Source organism: Haemorhous mexicanus, chromosome 1, assembly GCF_027477595.1.
Source record: "Haemorhous mexicanus isolate bHaeMex1 chromosome 1, bHaeMex1.pri, whole genome shotgun sequence".
Lineage (NCBI taxonomy): Eukaryota > Metazoa > Chordata > Aves > Passeriformes > Fringillidae > Haemorhous > Haemorhous mexicanus.
This window is the reverse complement of record NC_082341.1, coordinates 136197200-136216160: the sequence shown is the minus strand read 5'-3', so window position 1 is coordinate 136216160 and position 18961 is coordinate 136197200. Positions and strand designations below refer to the sequence as shown.

The 18961-nt window shown below is 44.8% G+C and overlaps 1 protein-coding gene across 1 annotated transcript; it reads right to left on the bottom strand.

Annotated features, from left to right (window-relative positions):
* Positions 1-12585: 12585 nt before the first annotated feature.
* Positions 12586-14374, bottom strand: KCNS2 (potassium voltage-gated channel modifier subfamily S member 2). Its single transcript, XM_059857245.1, has one exon. The coding sequence runs from the start codon at positions 14348-14350 to the stop codon at positions 12917-12919; it is 1434 nt and encodes a 477-aa protein (XP_059713228.1). The 5' UTR covers positions 14351-14374; the 3' UTR covers positions 12586-12916.
* Positions 14375-18961: the final 4587 nt, after the last annotated feature.

The window sequence follows — 18961 nt, the reverse complement described above, 5'->3', positions numbered from 1 at the left end:
TTGTTGACTTGTTCATTCTAACTGAAGCAAAATTATCCTAATAGTAACCATTAATGTTTATTTCTGTAGTCATCCCTCATGTTTTGTTTCCTTTCTGTAATACTGTGAGCACAGAAACCCACATGTCTCAAAGTCAGCTCTGGAAAGGATTTTTCCAGATCACAACAGTGCTGCAAGAACTTGAAGTCTGAGGATCCCATGAAAACAGATCAGTCCAGAAATCCTCAGTGCTCTGTGGAAGTCCTCTCTGCAATCTGATGTGGCTGAAGGCCTAATCCTGAGACAGCTGAATGTCACTCAAATATCTTGGCTGTTTTCTTAAACTTGGAAAGTTTATGCTAGTGGATTTAAGGGGTGTGTGTTGTTCCTTTGTTGTTCTCATGACACTAGAAAACCAGTAGGCAATGGATAGACTTGAGCAGCAAACTGGCTACATTTAGTGTCTCGAATATAATTCCATTGCCTGTTTCTTTTCTGATTTTTTAAAATTATTCTCTTAATAACTTGCCCACAAATACATTTTAGTAAAAGGAACTCATGACTGATGCTCCTTACTGAACCATGGTATGTTTGAAGTCACAAAAGTTTGCTGCTAATTTGAATTAATCTGACATTTATTGGATATTGTAATTATTTACCACTTATTTACAGCAAATAATAGCTTGTCTGCATTGCACAGTGTATTCTGATGAGCATGCACAGTGGCTTTGGGCTGCTTCTCCATTCAGTGTGTTCAACTTTCAGATATAATTATGGCTCATGGTGAGTGAATCGCTGCCTGACTCACCATGGAAAGGCACTGGTGCTTCCAAGCAGAATGTGTACTGTACAACTTCTCTGAAGCACTTGTTGTGCATGTGGCTCTATCAGTGGGGTATGATGAGGGTTACTTTTTCTTCAGTTTATACCTGGTTATAAAGCTAATCAGAAGACCTCAGGAAGTAAGAAAGTCTTTATTTCTTCACATTCTTAAATATGTGAAAATTCTTAAATAGGACTCCAGCTTACAGTGACATTTCTTTCTTTTTTTTCCAAAGGCAGTGATGCATGTTAAATAATTTAGCTTGATATAGATCAAAGATTATTGAATCCAGCTGTTAACCCAGCACTGCAAACTCTACACTAAACCATGGCCCTAAGTGCCACATCCCCATGTGTCTTCAATACCTCCAGTGACACCACCACTTCCCTGGGCAGCCTGTTCCAGTGCTTGACAATCTTTTCAATGAAGAATTTTTTCCCAATACCAAATTAAAACCTGCCCCGGTGCAACTTGAGGCTGTGTCAAGCTGCTGGCTGGGAAGTTTACTGTGGGATGTTTCTATGTCAGGCTGTGATGCAGCAGTGTTATGCCCACTATTGACAATGAAAGCCTTGGAGAAGACACATCCTGCATAGCCCGTGTTGTTTCTCATGATTGTGTTGTGCCAAAAGGAGTAAACTTTTTGGAGAAAGGCAAATTATGTTGATGGCTTAGTGTGAAGCTATTAAGTTGCATTTGTGAAATACTTTTTCCCAAAATGTGTTTCTCCTTTTGGTTCAGTGCATTCATTCTGGAAATGGCCTATCTTTTACATGGTGTGCTCTCATCCATCTTGATTTGGTTTATTTTGTTAGCATTTTTAAAGCATATGTGAAAATTCCCTGTATTTTCCTCCTTCTCTTCCTCCTGCTCGGGAAAATGAATGTGGGCATTACATTTAAGAGCATCCCCTGAGCCAAGTGTCCTTTGGACATAGTGGGCACATGAAAAGGTAAGCAACAGCTTTTATTCTCTTCTTTTATTCAGAGATCACTGAAGTCTCAGCTGTCCTGTTTTTCCTTCCTTTGAAAGGATGGGATGTTCAAATTCTGAGCAAATATTTCAGAATAATTGTTAGTCCCAGACCAACAGATGCTTTATACTTTTTTCCATTATTTGCTACACAGTCCTCAGGACAGATTCACACTTCATTTCACTAGGCCTTCAGAGAGTCATCTGGGTTGGAGAAGAGTAGTATTTGTCACAAAAACAGGAAGAAATAAACGATTTTTAAAAGTTTCTTTGGGGAGAGAAAAAAGAGAATATGGCATCTGCATCTGGCCAGGCGGCTTATGAGGCTAACTGTGAATGTGAGGAAAAAATGTGTTGGCTGAAAAAAGCAACTCAGGTAGTCATCTGTACAACTTACTGCTCTGTGTTGATGTTTCACATCTGATTTTCTCCCATTAATGTGAATTGTCTTCTGTGTTCATGCTTTATTTATCCTGCTTCTACTTTAAAGATAGAAGTTTTAATTTTTTTAAGCTTTATATAAATGGAAACATACCATAACAGTGCCAAGTAAATAAAAATGAAAAAGCACTTAATCAAAGTCACCAAAGTGGGGGTGTTTTCTTCTCCTTTCTTTGGGGTTACAGAGGCTTCTGATGGCAACATTTTTCTGGCATGGAGACACTTAGCATGCTCCAGCTCCAGGCAGACATGGATGGGATGGTTTTATCGAGAGGGCTGGATGAGCTGTGCCCCTCCTTAGGATGTCCTGTAAGTGTTGTGCCCTGCTGGAAGCCACTGCTGTCCTCCTGCTTCCCTCCCTGCCGCGCTGTGGCGCAGGCACTGAGGCTCCTGCAGAGCGCGAGGAACCAACACGCAGCAGGGAGCCCTGCTCTGCTCAGAGAGTCAGTGTGAGTCTGGAAGCTCTTGATCCCCAGCAGGGCAGCACTAAGCTCAAATCAATGCCTGTGGTCTGGGAAGCCTTGGAAGAGCCAGGGCTATCTCAGGGATAGAGCCGTGCTGTGGTGGCAAACAGCTTTTGATGCCACTTTACGTGGTTGGCTGGACTCCAGTCTGGCCCATGACCCTTGGGGAAGATAAAGTTCCTTGTGTCCATTTTTTATTGATGTACAAAAAATATTTAGGAAATTATCTCAGTGCAATGGAAGAGTTTGTGTAATGGCATCAGCTAACAACTTCGCCATGCCCTGTGCCAGGACCTTTCTTAGTGCATTAGCATTATTGCTCAGTCTCCCAAGTTTCTGCTGTGGGTGCTGGCTTTGGCTTTGCCAGAAGTGATGGTGGGAGCAGGAATTTTTCATGTGCTGTAGGCAAACAGCCAGAGTTCTTGCTTGGTGCTGGTACTTGTTTGGTGCAAACAGGCCTTTCTAAAGACCACAGAAAATTCAGAGAGGATAAACTGGGCACTAAGTAGGGAGCTGCCCAGACCCAGGTAGCAAGAAGATACTGGAAGGAATTAAACTATGATCTGATTCTGGGCTCAAATACAGGTTTTCTGTCTGTCACAATGGGGGGAAACATTAATGGTATTCACCATTTACCATGGCACTGCAAACCCTAGTGACATTAAAATTTTTTTCTTTAGGTATCACAACTTCAGAAATTAAATTTGTAAATATACATGGCCACATGCTAATGTACCTGCGTGTATTTTCCTCTGTCAAATTAATTAAGCCACATGTTGTTTACTAAAAACTGTTTTTTTCTCCCTGTGGATATTTCTTCTGATATTGCAGTATCTCTCCCTAGCTTCTCCCAGAGAAGAGCTCAGCCCTCCTGAGCTCTTCTCTGGACAGTATTTGGAGCTGACCAGTATAATTCTTACAGCTGTTCCTTTGCTGCATACAGGTGTGCCCAGAAACAAGCACCCTACCCCTGCATTCCTTCTTTCATTCCCTCGGTGTCACTGGAAGGATTGATGCATGAGAAGGTGGCTGTGGCACTCAGATGTTTCTAACACTATTTCTTTTCCCCTGTTCAGATCTTTCTGCTGCTTTGCACTCTTCCTGGCTCCCAAGGCCTGCATGGTTGCTGTTAAAAAAAGCCTCGCAGCAAATACATCAAAGAGGGATACCAAAAGCTTTTGAGTTGATTTATATGACACTAAGCCTTTTGTGTGGTTCATCAATTGATATTTCATTTTTATTGCAGTACAGTGGGGTATATAGGCTTAACAGCAAGAGGTGTCCTTTTGATCTCTCATCGCACATGAAAACAGGTGTCATAGTCCAGAGATTGTGGAGGTCAGAGATTATTTGAGGAAGGATTAAGTAGTAGTACCATTTTTCATAGCAACCATATCCAAAAGCATGAGCTTCTTTTAAAAATGCAGCTGTTATTTCAGTCTAGATAAGTCATATTTATTTGTCATATACCAATTTTTCCTGCTGAAAGAAGACTAGAATTTTTCAAAGTGTTTTGTATTAAAAATGCAGAAACAAGTCAAATGCTTCACTTATAAGTACAATTAATAAAATAACTTTTCCTGAAATCCAGAAGAAATTTTGGGTTGCTTTTCCTGTTAGTTGATCTTTACACAAAATGGCCTGGAGACTGTTCAGGAAAATAATGGGGGGACTGTATTAATGTTCAGCACTGCACCAGTTTATATACACATACAGTTGCTTAGTCCAAATCTGATTTACCTCAGAAAGTGAACAGAATTCTCTGATGTGATAAGTACTGGTTCAGTATTTCAATAAATTTTCAGTAAATACAAGTGAAATATTGCTCTGAATCATTCCAAGAGTCTCCCATTCCATTAGAAACTCTAAAACAATCAAAAGCAATTTGGTAACCCACTATAGGTATGTGGGTATCTCTCCTGCTAAGGAAACACATCCACCACTGATTGCTCAGCTTTTATAAAAATAGATTAGTTTTCGAGGCTGTTTACATTCCACAATGTAACGTGGGTAAAATCAATAGCAATAGTGTTGTATTAGATTCAACAAACCCAAGAAGCCTATTTCTCCTAGTTAGTGTAATTATAACTTTTGTTGACAAGCAGATGTTTAAACAGCCCCCAAATATGTAATTATTAGAATAAGTAAGGAATTGAGGATCTCTAGGATTCTAGGACCAGCAATACAGTAATTCTTCATCCCAAAAATTAATGCAAATTTATTCCAAGAGTAAATATAATTTTGAAGCCTTTTAAGTGTAGTTAGTGTTGATTTATTCAGTCCATCAACTGACATAAGTTTATACATCTCATAGCACTTGTCTTCAGTTACTGCCTCCACAAAAACCTCAACAGTTTGGTTCTATCTTTCAGCCAGAGTAGGAGAAAGTCTTATTTGCACAGTGTTTGACTAATGTGAACTGTTTAGTTCAGCTCCTCGCTCTAGAACAAGGAGCAACCATTCAGGCTTTTTTAGAAGAGCTAGTGCTCCATTTCTGAGCTGTCTTCCAGCTTCTGTCCTGGTCAGTGGATCCAGGCTGCCAGGGCTGAATGGGCACTGTGCTGCAGAGCCAAGCAGCTGCTATGTTCCCTCATCACAGCAGTGTGACAGAACCTGCATGGCCTTACCTCCCCAATGTTGTGAAGCTGCCAGCCTCATGTTTGGAGCACCATGCTGCTCACCCAGGTGAGGGAGGGTGTGTCTAACACCCCTGGCTGTGCTCAGAAATTTGAAGTTGAAACTTTTGGAAGGTGGGCTCCGATTTTTGGTCCAGATCTCTAAATGAGACCATGCAAGACATGACAGCCCTGTGCACTTTGCAAGGAAAGAACTGAAACATTTTTCAGTTGCAGCTTTGCTTTCCCTTCAGGTTTGTTCTTTTCTGGGCTGCATTGTATCAATGCTTTATTTTAAAAGCCCAGAACTGGAACAGACTAACTTTTCATTCCCTATGGCTTTCTTCTCTTCTCTGGCAAGATGAAAAGATGCACTCTGCTTTTATAATACTTCTTTCTCAGGATGGAAAATTGTCAGGTGTCTTGTTTCAGGTATCATTAACTGTCTAGCAAAGCCTTTTTCTTCTGTATTTTTGGTATGTCTAGACTGACCTTTCTCTGAATCTAAAGGGATTCCCAAGGAAATCAAATGCACCTAGAAACACCTGCCACCTCTGTTCCTTTCCCAGCATGTTAAATTGTTTTGGTGCTCTGGGGCTCCTGCTGAGTGTGAGGAAGCACGTTTGTATTTTTGTGTGCTGGTGGATGGGCCAGTGCTGTGTTACTACTCACGTGAGGCAGAGTCCTTTGTGCTCTCCAGCAGTGCACTGGTAGCACTGGGGAGAGCACCAGTACAGTTCCAGTTTGGGGAAGGTGAGAGCCAGGACTGGGGCTGCCCTCACCAATGTATAAGGAAGGCCCAAGCATTTTTGCCATCAAAAGCATAAGCAGAATTTCCCTGTATTTATAAAGCATTTCCAACACTGCAGCTGAGATGTCCCTTGCAAAAATCAACTGCCAGACTTGGTAGCTCACTTGCCAGGGTGAGTAAGGAAGGATTGGAGAAGGAGCTGCATCCTGCCTCTGGCTGGTTGAGATGTCTGTTGTAGGGCCTGCCATGCCTCTCTGCTGACCCTGCAAGGGAGGGGTAGTAGGATGGGGATAAGCCACTCTTCTGGAAGGTGCTTGCAAGTGGCATCAGCCTCTTCCCTGATTTCAGCTGTCTTCTTCAGAGCATGCTCCCACAGGGAATGCTGAGAACCAGCTCACCAAAGAAAAATACATCCAGGGCTTCTTCCTTCAATAGAAAGGGATCAAGATGTTAAAAAATGATCACGCTAACTGTGGCAGTAGGAAGGTGTGCCTTGGTATGGAAAGAAGAAAGAAACAACATAGAGAGTAGATTTTTCCCAAAAGTAAACCACAATTTTGACGTTATCTCCTGCCATACTTGGAAAACCTAACACAGGGAGGTGCTAGCCCATAGTCTGACATGCCTAGGCACTGATACAATGGAAATAAATTCGAATTTACCTAATGATAATCAAATGGATGTTCCTTAAGGAGGCTGTGGTAGGGTGTCAGTATTCAGAACAGTTCTTAGAATTGGACAGAACATGAATTTCAAAAACAGCATAGTAACTTGAAAGGATAATTTCCACTGGAAGTTGGTGGGATTGATGTTCCTAGTTCAGGAATTCCAACCCCCCCTTTTGCAGTGTTACAACCCCACCACATCACCTTTCCTCATATGAAACGGAGGCTGCAGGAATGGCCACGTCAGGCCATGGCAGATGGAGAGGGTGAAGCAGGAGGTACAGGACTTGAGATGGGCAGCACAGCAGCTGCTGGCAAGCAAACTGAGCTGTTGTGTGAGTACCACTCATCTTCCAAGTAAGATTAAGAAATTTCTTTGAAAGTCAATAGTGTCATCAGTGGAATTGTCTGCTCAAAGCTGCACAGACTTTTGCACCACACAGAACACCTGCACATTGGGTGACAACAAGCAGATGTTGGACCGTGCATCTGAAAGTGGGCAGCTCTTAGGCTGCTTTAGATCTATAGAAGGAATTGTCAGATTTATAGCAGGCTTTGTCCAATTCCTGAAAATCTTAGCCCTGTTTATATCTGAACAGGGATTTGTGAGAAGCCAGAGCCGATTAGTACCCTTAGAGAAAAAAAGCAAGAGTGGGAGGTGCTGATGTTTCTTTGCACTTCTGTGAAGCTGAAATGCTGGATTTGTGCCGCTGCCTCTTATGGCAAATTCATGTGTTTATCCAAGTGAGGACTTACATGATTTAGGGTTGTGTGTAAAGGGTGAGGCGATGTCAGGCAAACAAATTTCTGCAGTGGGAGGTCAGTGTGAGTCCCAACACCTGCAAGATGATTCTCCATCCTCATTTCCAGCAGGGCAAATAAATTCCAGAGCCAGACCTTTGCCAGCAGTGTCATGTGATCTCGGGAAACACTTTCTAGACTGTTTGGAGGTTGCTTCCTCCACTTGACAACCCATAATTTTATATCTGAGGGGTGAAGAGATCCACAATTTTTAATGAGAATTATGTTTCTTAGCAGCTTCAATGATTGCTCTGTAGAACTGTTGCTTTGAATAATGTATTACCCATTGCTCTATTTTTAACCCCGTAAATTATTCTCAGATGAGAAGTATATTATTTATTTTTTTCTTAAGAAAAAAGGCAGAATCAGTAAAAAATGCTTCTGAAATCAGATGGGAACATTCTTTTATCCTGTCTGAACAGTGTGTAACTTGAAAGTTAGTTACAGATCAAATTAATTTCTGGTGTAACTTAATGGGAAGCCAGGTGCATAAATTGGAAAAGAAAATAAGAATAACATAATGAGAAAAGAATAGTTCTGGCACAACACCTCACCAAGGGATATGAGTGGTGCCTTGGGTTGAATGCTGTTTGAAAGCACCATCAAAGGTAGATTAAAGTCAGGAGTATTGTGGGAGGAAATGGATAACCAGCACAGCAGGAGCAGTTACTCCAGGGGCTTTCTGCTGCTTATATGTGCACAGCTGGGGCCTCTAGGGATGGGGGTTATTTTGGAAGAGATGAAAGGTCGTGTCAAGTTGATTTAGTGCCTACAAATGCTGGTGGTATGTTGTTTAGTCCCTAATCTGTCAGGTAGAGAACAAGAAGCTTGTACTGTTTGTTCATCTGAAAAATGTGGGTTCCCCCCCACAATCACCAATTAAGAGCATTTCTAAGAATTGAAATCTAGCCTGATGTGCATATTTAAAAAAAAACTTATCTTCACAATGAGGCTCAGGCTTCTCTGATTATAATATATACTCAGAATGTCCTGAAACTTAAATCAGTTCTAGATCCCTGGTGAAAGATAATTTTTTTATGCATTTAATTTCTATTTTGTGGCACAAAACTGAGTTATTTAGTGCAGTACACACTACTGGGACAAGACACACAGTACAAAGAGCACCAGAAACAGTAGTTCCTTGCAGTCTTGTAAAGTTCTATACAAAAAAGTACAAATAGTGAAGGTATTAAATTTGGAAAACTAAATGCAAAGCTTTTTGGCTTGAAGTTTGCAATGTGAAGTAGCCCATGCTTTTTATAACATGGGAGGAAAAACCAGTCTGTTTTTAAAATGGAAAGTCTGCAGGGAAAGAGAGAATTAGCAACTGATGAAAGCAAATGAGTAATAAACCAGGCAATAATACAAAATCTGAACATACATAAAAAGCTTAATCACAATCTATATATAGATTTTACATCTCAGGAACATAATGTAACATATTGCTTCTCAAGGGCATCTCTGACTCTCATAATACCCTAGATTTGTACTAGAAATCCAGATTCTCTAACAGTTTATTCCTTGCAATAAAGCAAGTTACCTCATTTGAAATATTACCACAATTCTCATTTAAATGATACAAAGCTCTCAGATGAAAGGGAGTAGGCACAGCATTTTCACTGGTGTCACGAAGGCGGCTGTCACAGGCAGGAGGAGCCCAGGCCGATGCAATGTTTTCAGCAAACTGCACTCCATACTGAGCAGATTACTGACCAGCTCTGGAGAAAGTGGCCAGTTAGTCCTCTCATCCTTCAGTCCTGACCCAGTGGTGCATGGAAGTGCAGATGCCCGGCTCTCACTCAGCAGGGAGGAAGTCTGGCAAAAGCACTGACTGTGCAAAAAGTGCCCCAGCTCTTCTCCCCTGTGAGGCTTTGGGGAGATTGCATTTTTTCTTCCAAGTGTAATGTAAACATTTTACTGTAGCTTTTATTTAACGAGAGATAAGTTTTTGCAGCATTTACTGCACTGAGCCTTAGAATAGATATTACTTCATAAAATGGCAGGAAAGATGTGCCCTGTTCTTCCTTACCTAGGTATTTTGGGGCAGCTAAGACAGCAACATTTCTTAAATCATTAAATTGTTATCCTGCTCAGTGAAAAATTCTGTTAGTCATAAGCCAATATTAAAACTGCTGTACAGTACTGTCCAATGCTCAAACATAATAAATCTAAGCAGAAGTAATGCAAAAAAAGAGCTACATCCCCTAGCGTGGCCAGGAGAACAGGACTTACAAAAAGAAAAGTAAAAGGAAGCTTGAGAGGTATAAACCTGTGAAAATATGTATGTAAGGCCATGTGGTTGCTGTCTATAAATACACTAAGAGGAAAATGAAATTTTTAAGCTAAAGAGCAGTGTTGGCAAAAGAAAAAAAATACTGGTATAAAGCAGCCATTAATACAATTGTGCTAAAAGTTGTGCAAGCCTTGGAGAGCAGCACAGCTCTAGAATGGTCTTCAGGAGGAAGGGGGAGTGAAAATGTGACTACTTTTAACATGGAGTTAGTTAAGTTTATGAAAGGAATTCCTGTGCACTGTGTAAAGTAATTGCCATGATAATAAGAACATCTTAAATTTCAGTACTTTATTTATTTAGTGTCTTTGATCAAAAGCACTTATATAAAAATGCAATAATGAAAATTCCTTTCAACCAGTACAATAAAAGTTGGAATTCCTTGGGTATTTCATTTTCTTTAGTAAAATGCAATTTGGACACGTTCCAGTCGATATTTGCAGAAATGACAGAACATCAGCCCTACAAATAATAATAAATCTAGAACATAAGATAAGCTGTAGGTTATTGAAATGATGTGTTGCAAAGTTAAATCCAACCTTTGCAATGTTAAACTAGCAGCAGCTGAGGGAATTTGTGGCTCTTTGGCAAGTCTACAGGTCTCACCAAATAACTGCTCTGAAAGTCTCTGGTTTTCAGCTCTGTAAACCTACTGTTTATGAAACTGAGATAAAACCACTGCTTGGAGCTGAGTTCTCCAAAAGCCCCAACCAACAGACAGCGTTTGCAGGGTCCTTTGCATCAGTGAGAGAATCTGCCACCCTTGCAGCATGTAACCTGCCTGGAGGGTATGTGCTGCCCATGCCCACCTCTTCCTCCCCTTGTTCCTTCCTTGGTGTTTCAGTTGAACGGGTGACCCCACGCTGCTCCGTGTGTCAGGCGCTGTTTGGGGGTGTGTCGTAGCTTACACACGGGCAGTATGAATCAGGGACAGCAGCACTGAATTGATGCCTGGGAGGCAGCAGAAATTGAATTGAACTGGCCCTATCTGGAAGTGTAAACCTTAGCAAAATGTTTCAAGTTTGGACCCCAAATTCAGGTTATCTAGGTCTACCTTCAGGACCACATGCATGGCACTTTCAATTTCAGGGACAGCAAGCAATGGCTTGCCAACTGACTTATAACTTGTGCAGGCTGTGTTGAATATTGGTAAGGGTGGAAACGACCTTTTTCCCCTCACACTTCATGGCCTAAATCAGCTACTGATGTGAGGGGAGGGTGTTCAACAGAAATGGAGTGGGCAGGGAGTAAGTTTTAGTTTTTTCACACTGTGTATTCTGTCATAGACCACTGGGCAAACAGAAATCTGATCCTGGGTGCTCAGCTTTCTTTTTCTTAGGTGGTGCTGATACAGCATCAAAGGATCCAGACCAAGCTGCAACCTCTAATAGCCTAAATGAGGCAATTACCTATTGATATCATATTTGCTTTATTTTGTTGGTTGAAGCATCCTTTGCCATGGTTAAAAACAGTCTTCCAAAAAGGCAATTTCTGCTTTAGTATTTTCTCTTCTAACTAGCTTGAATTTGATTTCTGCACCTCTCGAGTCTTCACAAGTAAAACTAAAAAAAAAAAAAAAAAAAAAAAAATTGGAATATTATCTGTAATGAATGGGATGGAAACACAGTAGGATCTGAAGAGAAATGCTGTTCTGCCCACTGGGTGCCCGTAGTCTGTTTTCTAGCACAGATGTAAAAAGAGGGAAGCAGTGGCTTCTGTCTGTTGCCTACAAGTGTTTGATCTCTGTATAATAGTGTAAGGGAGGAGACTGAGCGCTCAAAAGCCAACTCTATGCAGATTCATTATTACTCTTGAAATTGCATATGATCTGTTCTCTCATGTTGTTTTTTTTTTTTTTTTCAAACAAGTACATGCCAGCCCTTGAAAGGATTAAAACTGACTACATCACAGAAGTAGGTAGGAGGATCTACCCACAGACAATGCAGTATTAAGCTCTTTATCTGTTCCCTTCTTAGGCCCTTATACTCTCCCTTAGCTGTAAATTGAGAGTTTCTTTCTGAGTGAAAATGGTTTTTTGCTTAGAGATTCCTTGGCAGAAATTTTAATGGAATTGTCTGTCATCAACACCTGCTTTCAAGCTTTACTGATAAAATTAGATTTTATATCTCAGCATCACATATGGCATCTTTATAATTAGTCTTTTTGCAGTATATGAATGTCAATTCCTAAAATGCTCTCTGTACTGTTCATGTAGGAATATTTCACTTCATTAATCAAATCCAAGTTTTTCATTGGTGCTTCTAATTGTTTAAACCCCACATCTTCATATGTCAAATCTCAAAACCTTTTTGATGGACTGATACAACACATTTGCAGCTGCACTGGGACCAAGCTGTGAGCAGATCCTTCTGGAAAAGGGATCCTGAGAAGATCTAGATGGGCCTCCATACTTGGAGTCACTTGTGGAAATTACGTCTTTGAATATGCAGCTATCTGAAAATGAGGGGTGGCCTTCTTTAGAGGGCTCGGTATTGATCTAATCTTGGAAACTGGGAAGGTCTATGCCCAGAAGATTCTGAAAAATATTATTATCCATAACATTTCAGAACAAGAACACCCAGATTTTAACACACATAGTCAAGAACTCAGAGGTGTTTTCAGGCAAGTGATGATCAGAATTATTGGTCAGCAATATAGGTAGAAGTGTTCCTGTATCAGTGACTCACAGGTGTCTGTTTCAAACTGTTCTAAGGGAAGTCTTAAGTCTTATACTAGCACAGACACCAGTATAGGTGATAGGTGATTTTTTCATTACTCATGTCACAGCTGAGAATTTTTATTCCACTTGGGTACATTCATTTCTCTGCTCATATGAGAAAATGCACAAAGCAACAGATCATCACTATTCCACTAATTTAATGGCATGGAAGTGGTAACATTTGTATGGAAAAGTCAGCACTTAGTACCTTTATGCAACAGGATGAAAATGTGCAAACTGTTAACTTGTAATAGAAATGTCTTTAGTTTCCAAGTGCAAAGTGCAGTGTCAGCACTGCACACTATCTTCTAAAAAAAAAAAAAAAAGACAAATAGGAAAACATTTATAAACATAGCTCTTGATAGCTCTCATGCAAACTGCTGTCAGACTTGTACACTAATGCAGTGAATCATTCAGGCTCAACTCACTGGGGGTACTCCTGCTCATATTGGTCAGACTGGCCATAAGGGATTTAACTTTATAAGCATAGTAGTCCCTTAAGTTGACAGATGGAACTTCTTTCATGCCATCACCAAAATCACAGCTTCTCATGGCACTCTCTAACTGCTTCTGACGCCTATAGAAGTGGGAGAATTTATTAAAGATCAGTGTAATGGGAAGCACTACCACTAGGATACCAGCTAGGATGCATGCAGATGCCGTCAACTTGCCAGCAGTGCTCCCTGGCACCACATCCCCGTAGCCAACTGTGGTCATGCTAACAGTAGCCCACCACCAACAAGCAGGGATGGTGGCTAACCCCTCATTGTCTTCTTTCTCAATAGTGTAAGCCACTACTGAGAAAATGGAGATGCCAACAGAGAGGTAGAGTAAAAGAAGCCCCACCTCTCTGTAGCTGTACTTCAGAGTGGCTCCAAGAGACCTGAGACCTGTGGAGTGTCTAGCAAGCTTTAATATGCGGAAAATCCTCATGAGTCTCAGGACTTGTGCAACTCTGCCTAAATTTGCTAAAGTTGGACTACTTTCCACCACCAAGTTGACAATTAATGTAATATAAAATGGAAGGATAGACATTAGGTCAATCAAATTCAGGGCATGCTTGAAAAATTTTAAAAAGTCAGGAGCTACTGCAAATCTTGCCACCAGTTCAAAAGTGAACCATGCAATACCAAAATGTTCCACGATTTCAAAGCGAGGGTCTTCCTCGGTGTTCCCGTTGCTGTCAACGATCTGGAAGTCTGGGAGGCTGTTCAGGCACATGGTCACAATGGAGCCCAACACCACCATTATTGAAAGGACACTGAAGATGCGACTTAAAACCGAGTACCCAGGGTTATCCAAAGCAAGCCAGAGCTGCCTCCTGATGTTTCCAAAGGGCTGTTTGTCAAATTTAGAGGCATCATTGTAGAATGCCAAAATCTCATCAAAAGAAGATGTTGTACTTTCCTGGTCACTTTGTTCCTCCCATTTCTCTTGGTCTGGCTCCATTTTCCTCCCATGGTAGCTATAACTGCAGCAGGAGTCTATAAAGAATTCATTGATTCCCCAGTATTCAATCTCCTGGCTGAAAGAGAAGACACAGAGTTCACCCATCACATGGAGCTTGCCAGTGTTATAAAAATGTAGCACGTAAGGAAAGAGCTCGGGGTTCCTGTCAAAATAAAATTCATTCTTGGTGTCATCATAGTCATCACAAAGCTCCAGTATTGACTCCTTTGAGTGGCAGCTCAGCAATTTGCCCAGCCTGGTCTCGGGGAACCTTAATAATGTGTTGGATCTCATCTTTTTCTTAAAGCCTCCAACGTTGATGCTGATCTCATTGTCTTCAAAATTCGCTTCAGATAAAGCCCTCAGACTCTGCCCTGTCATAGTGAGCTCCTTCCAAAGGTGGGTAGGGAACGAAAACCTAGGATATAATTACACAGAAAGTTGGTAAAATGAACAAGTCTACAGCATGTTCACCTATTGATGTCTTCTTTCTTTCTTCCTTTCTTTTCCTCCGTTCTCTCACTTTCCCTCCCTTTTTCTCCCTCTGCCCCCGTTTCTCCCCTTTTCCCTCTTTTCTCCCACCTCCCACTGAAGACCTTGAGGGAGGCTCCTTTGTTCCCGCGGCAGGCTCCTGTCCCTCCCCTCGCCCTTCACCTGGGCTGCGGCTGTCGCTCCCACCAAGCCCCGTTACTCACGGCCTTTGTGCCACCGGGGCCGCGCGGACCTTTCATTCCCCCCCGCCGCTCCCGGCCCCGCCACACAAGGAGTCCCCGCCGCCGCCCGGGGTCCCGTCCCACGCCGCGCCTCCGGGGCCGGAGCCGCGCTCCGACCCGCCGGGATCCCGCCCCGCCCGGCTCCGCGGCTCTCCGCGCCCGCCCTACCTGCTGCCTCAGCGGCCGCGGCCCCCCGCCGGCGCGCCCTGCTGCCCCCGGTCCCCGCCCGCCATCGCCGCCACCCGCGGGGGCCGCCAGGGCTCGCCTCGCTGCCCGGGGCTGCCGGTGCCGGGGGATGCCGGTGCCGGAGGGGTGCCGGTGCCGGGGAGATGCCGGTGCCGGAGGGGTGCCGGTGCCGGGGGGATGCCGGTGCCGGGGGGATGCCGGTGCCGGGGGGATGCCGGTGCCGGGCAGGGTAGGGTAGGGCAGGGCAGGGCAGGGCAGGACGGCCCCGTCGGCCGCGCGGTGCTGAAGGGACAGCGGCCGCCCCGCTCAGCGGCGGGAGGCGGCGGCACGCCCGCTCGTCATGGCGACGACCCCCGCGGCTGCCGCCCGCCCCCGCCTCTCCCACCTACCCCCGGCCCGACCCCGCCAGCAGCGATCGGGCCGGGTGGGTGGGCACCAGGGCTGCGGAGGGGCGGCCCGGCGGAGCCGGTGTGCCGGAGGTGCCTCCGCTCGCTCGGTCTTGCCCCTGCGCACCGGCAGCAGCGGCGCCGCAAACTCGGGCTTCCTCCCCACCGCGATCCTGCTTCACGCCGGCTCCGAGCGGCACAACCTCCCGAGGGGGGCCGGGGGACGCCCACCCACGGCCGCAGTGGCTCCGAGGGCCCGCGGACCTTCTGCCGAGGGGCGTCGCCCGCCCCCCGCCCCTCTCCCCCTCACCCTGCCGGGAAGGGACCGGGGGAGCGGGCGCCGCTACCCCGCCCGCCCATGGCACCGGCAGGTCCTCGCTGTGGCGCCTGAGCAGGGTCTCTGCGGAGACTGACAATAGGAAAGAGGGGGACACTTGTCAGAGCAATTTGGTGTGAGGGGAGCGGAGCTGCGTGTTGAAGCCGCACGCCGCCCCCTCAGTCGCCTGCTGGGAACCCCCGACCTCAGCACACAGCCCCGCCAGCCATTTCGGGGGGGAGAAATCGTGAGCGGCGGCACCTCGAGCAGGGCGGAGGGAGGGCTGACCTCCTTGCGCTGCCGCTGCTCTTGGTGGGTAGACTTTTCGTGCTAGCACACGCAGTAGTGTCCAGCTACATGGTCAGCGATGGCAGTGTCCCTGCCCACGCTGCAGGCGACTGGGGAAGAAATCTCCCCTCTGTTGCTGAGCCCGGGGTGAGGCTGAGTTTCTCGTGGGGAAAGCCTGATCGTGGCAATCCCTGCTCACCTGACCCCGCCCTGAGCAGGGCCGGCTGTGCAGAGCACAGATGCTTCGAGACAGGTGCTTTATGCCGGGATAACCCACATCGTCTCCTGCCAGCTGCCTCGTGACCGCCTCTCACTCGTGGTCCCACGCATCTGAAGTCCGGTTCCTGGAGATGCACTGCTGTCAGTGCTTTGTAGGGTTAGGGTGTGCAGGGGGAGGAAGACTCCTCTCTTGCTTCCCCACAGCCCTGTCAGAGCCCTGAGCACCCCAGCCCTATGCATCACCTTCGGCTTGTTCCTCAAAGCCTCAATGAAGAAGAGCGGTTATAACGTTCAAGTCCAGCCACAGGTGAGCCTCATTTACAAGGACCCCCAGTATTAAAGGTCAGCCCTTTAAGAGCCCAGGAAACTGAGTGCAGACATGAAGTGGGGCAAATAAGTCCCAGTGTATGCCACGGGCCAGGTCTCCGAGAGCCTGCTCAGCTTTCCTACCTGGGGTGTCATGAGAACCCCACATCCCTCCAAGGCTGGTGCATAGTGTGGCCAAGACTCCACACCTCTGGGGACACTCCCACAGCGCTGTGCAGGGACCCACGGCGCCCTCAGCTCCCCGGAGATGCTTCTGACGATCCGTGCTTCAGTGATGCTACAGATGGTCTCCCTGCTCGCCTTTTCTTGGGTGGTGCGTGTTTTTGCTTTGCTCAGCTGCTGGTGAGCGGCTCCTGCCTCCCTTTCCTACAACTGCCCTGGGTCAGGGCTCTGTGTCCCAGACTGCGTCACTGCGTGTCCGGTGGCATCCCGAGGGACGCTGAATCCACACGGAATTACGGACACCAGGCTGCTCTCCTGGCCAGGGAAAGTGCTGCTCCTCTCAGCCCTGTCCCTCCAGCTCTTCCCCTGCTGGGAAGTGGCACGGAGGAGACAGACTGCATATAGCAGGGAGGAGGCTTTGCAAATGTAGTGGCGACCTGCCCGTTTCCCTGTACCAGCGGTGTTTCACGTCCAGAGAGGCAGCTCTCCTGCTTCCCAGTGGCACTGTAGCTGTTGTGTTCGGGAGAGCCACCTCCTCTCAGGGCTCTGCTGGCGAGCTACTCACTGGGGAGCTCTAATTATACTGGCTTTTAATGCCTGGAGCAAGGGGCAGCAGGACACCAGACTGCGAAACCACCCAGTTAAAATTTTTGAGTTGGATGCCCCACCACGTTCCCCAGGGCTTGGATAAATCACGAAACTTCTCTATTGTAATTTCCCACTCACTCTTAGGAGAACAAAAATAACTCATATTCCTCAGTAACATTACAAGGAATAGTGAGCTGCTGCTGCTGGAAGTGCATTCAAGCAATGTCCATGTTTTTCCCCCAGCTCTGGTCTATCCTGGGGGGCTGGTGGGGGCTTTAAACATATTGAAACATTTTCAGGAAATTTGTAAAAATATAAATTACTTTTGTCTCTTATTCCTAAATTAAATATTTTCCCTAATGCTGCTTTAGAACAAACTAAGTGGAGATATATTTGAAGGACTTCCAAGTTTTTATAGATTGTTCTCACCTTCTAAGTCACTTGGCTAAGAAAAAAGGGTTATAGGCAGTCTCATTACTCATTTATCAATCTCTGATCTTATCTGTACCTTGGAAAAATTGCTGGTCACTTTTCTAAGTTGCATTTTCTCATTAAAAGAGACATTGGGATACAGCTCTCACTGGTCTCATATAACTGTTCCTGTAATTAGGGCAAATAGACTCAGCCCAAGCATTTTGCTAATAAGGCTAAAATGATTCCAGCATCCAAATTAGTAATCCAAAATCCATCTGATTTTTTTTTTTTTTTTTGCAAGGGGCACACTCTGCTCCATGAACATATAAGAGTTACTGTTACTGACCTAATATTTTTGCCTTTCCCAGCAGTAAATACAGAAAAAATTGCTGTGAACAAACTATCACTGGTGTAATCTGAGGCAAAAGATATGTCAAAAGAAATCAGGTATGTCATTTTTGCACAAAATGAGCTCTTGATGTGTCAGATAAAAGCACATTTTGGGATGCACTGGTAATAGACCAAATAAATACAAACCAACACTTTGTTTACACTGCCTTGTGGACATTTCTTGGACTGTAGAGAATGCTAGACCAGTGCTGAGGTGGGACTGGGCTGGGAGCAAAAGGAAGCGTGAAAGAATTGCCTGTTGGATTGGAGAGATGAATGAGTGATTCATATTACCCTAGGGCAATATTACAAAAGCTAAACTAACTTTGGGTTTGGTGGTTATAGTTTCTGACTGAGACTGTGGGAGACAGGACTTGTTTAATTGGTACACGTGGTACCACATTATTTAAGGAATATGAGAAGGTGCCAGTGCTGTGTAAAACATGGCATGGGTACAGGTGCCCTTCAGGGCTGGGGAGACATAGCAACTGCAGTGTTTGACAATACCCCCTGCCTGGGGTTTATGGTGACCTGAGCTGTGAGGGAATGTGGAAATTATTGCCATCCTACTGACTGACTCAGTGTAGGAAGCTGCTGCCTGAGAAGCCATGTCCTCAGACAACATCCCCTGCCCAGTCCCTGTTGGCTGCCCCACCACCACTGCAGTGAGCTAACACTGCTGGGGACATGTGGCACTCTGTCCTGCAGGCACGACACTGCATCTGAGATGCATTGTCACCTTTGGAAGAAATGGAACTGCTCCAAAACTACTAAATCTACAAGTGTTAATGAAATACTGAACAGGGTCTAAAGGAAGTTGTGGGACCAAAGCCAGTAGTTTTATTGGCATGGTGGATTCACTTTGAACTTGAGGACACTACCATCTATTACATTGAAGGCAGAACTTTAGTCTGAACTTCATATTTATTGAAAGGTTTCCCTCTGTCCCCAGGGCCAGATTCAAATGTGCATTCTTGTTGACTATTTCCTTTTGTTCCAGACA

Coding starts and splice junctions, on each gene's coding strand:
- KCNS2 (XM_059857245.1), bottom strand. CDS start 14,350: ATGACAGGGCAGAGTCTGAGGGCTTTATCTGAAGCGAATTTTGAAGAC.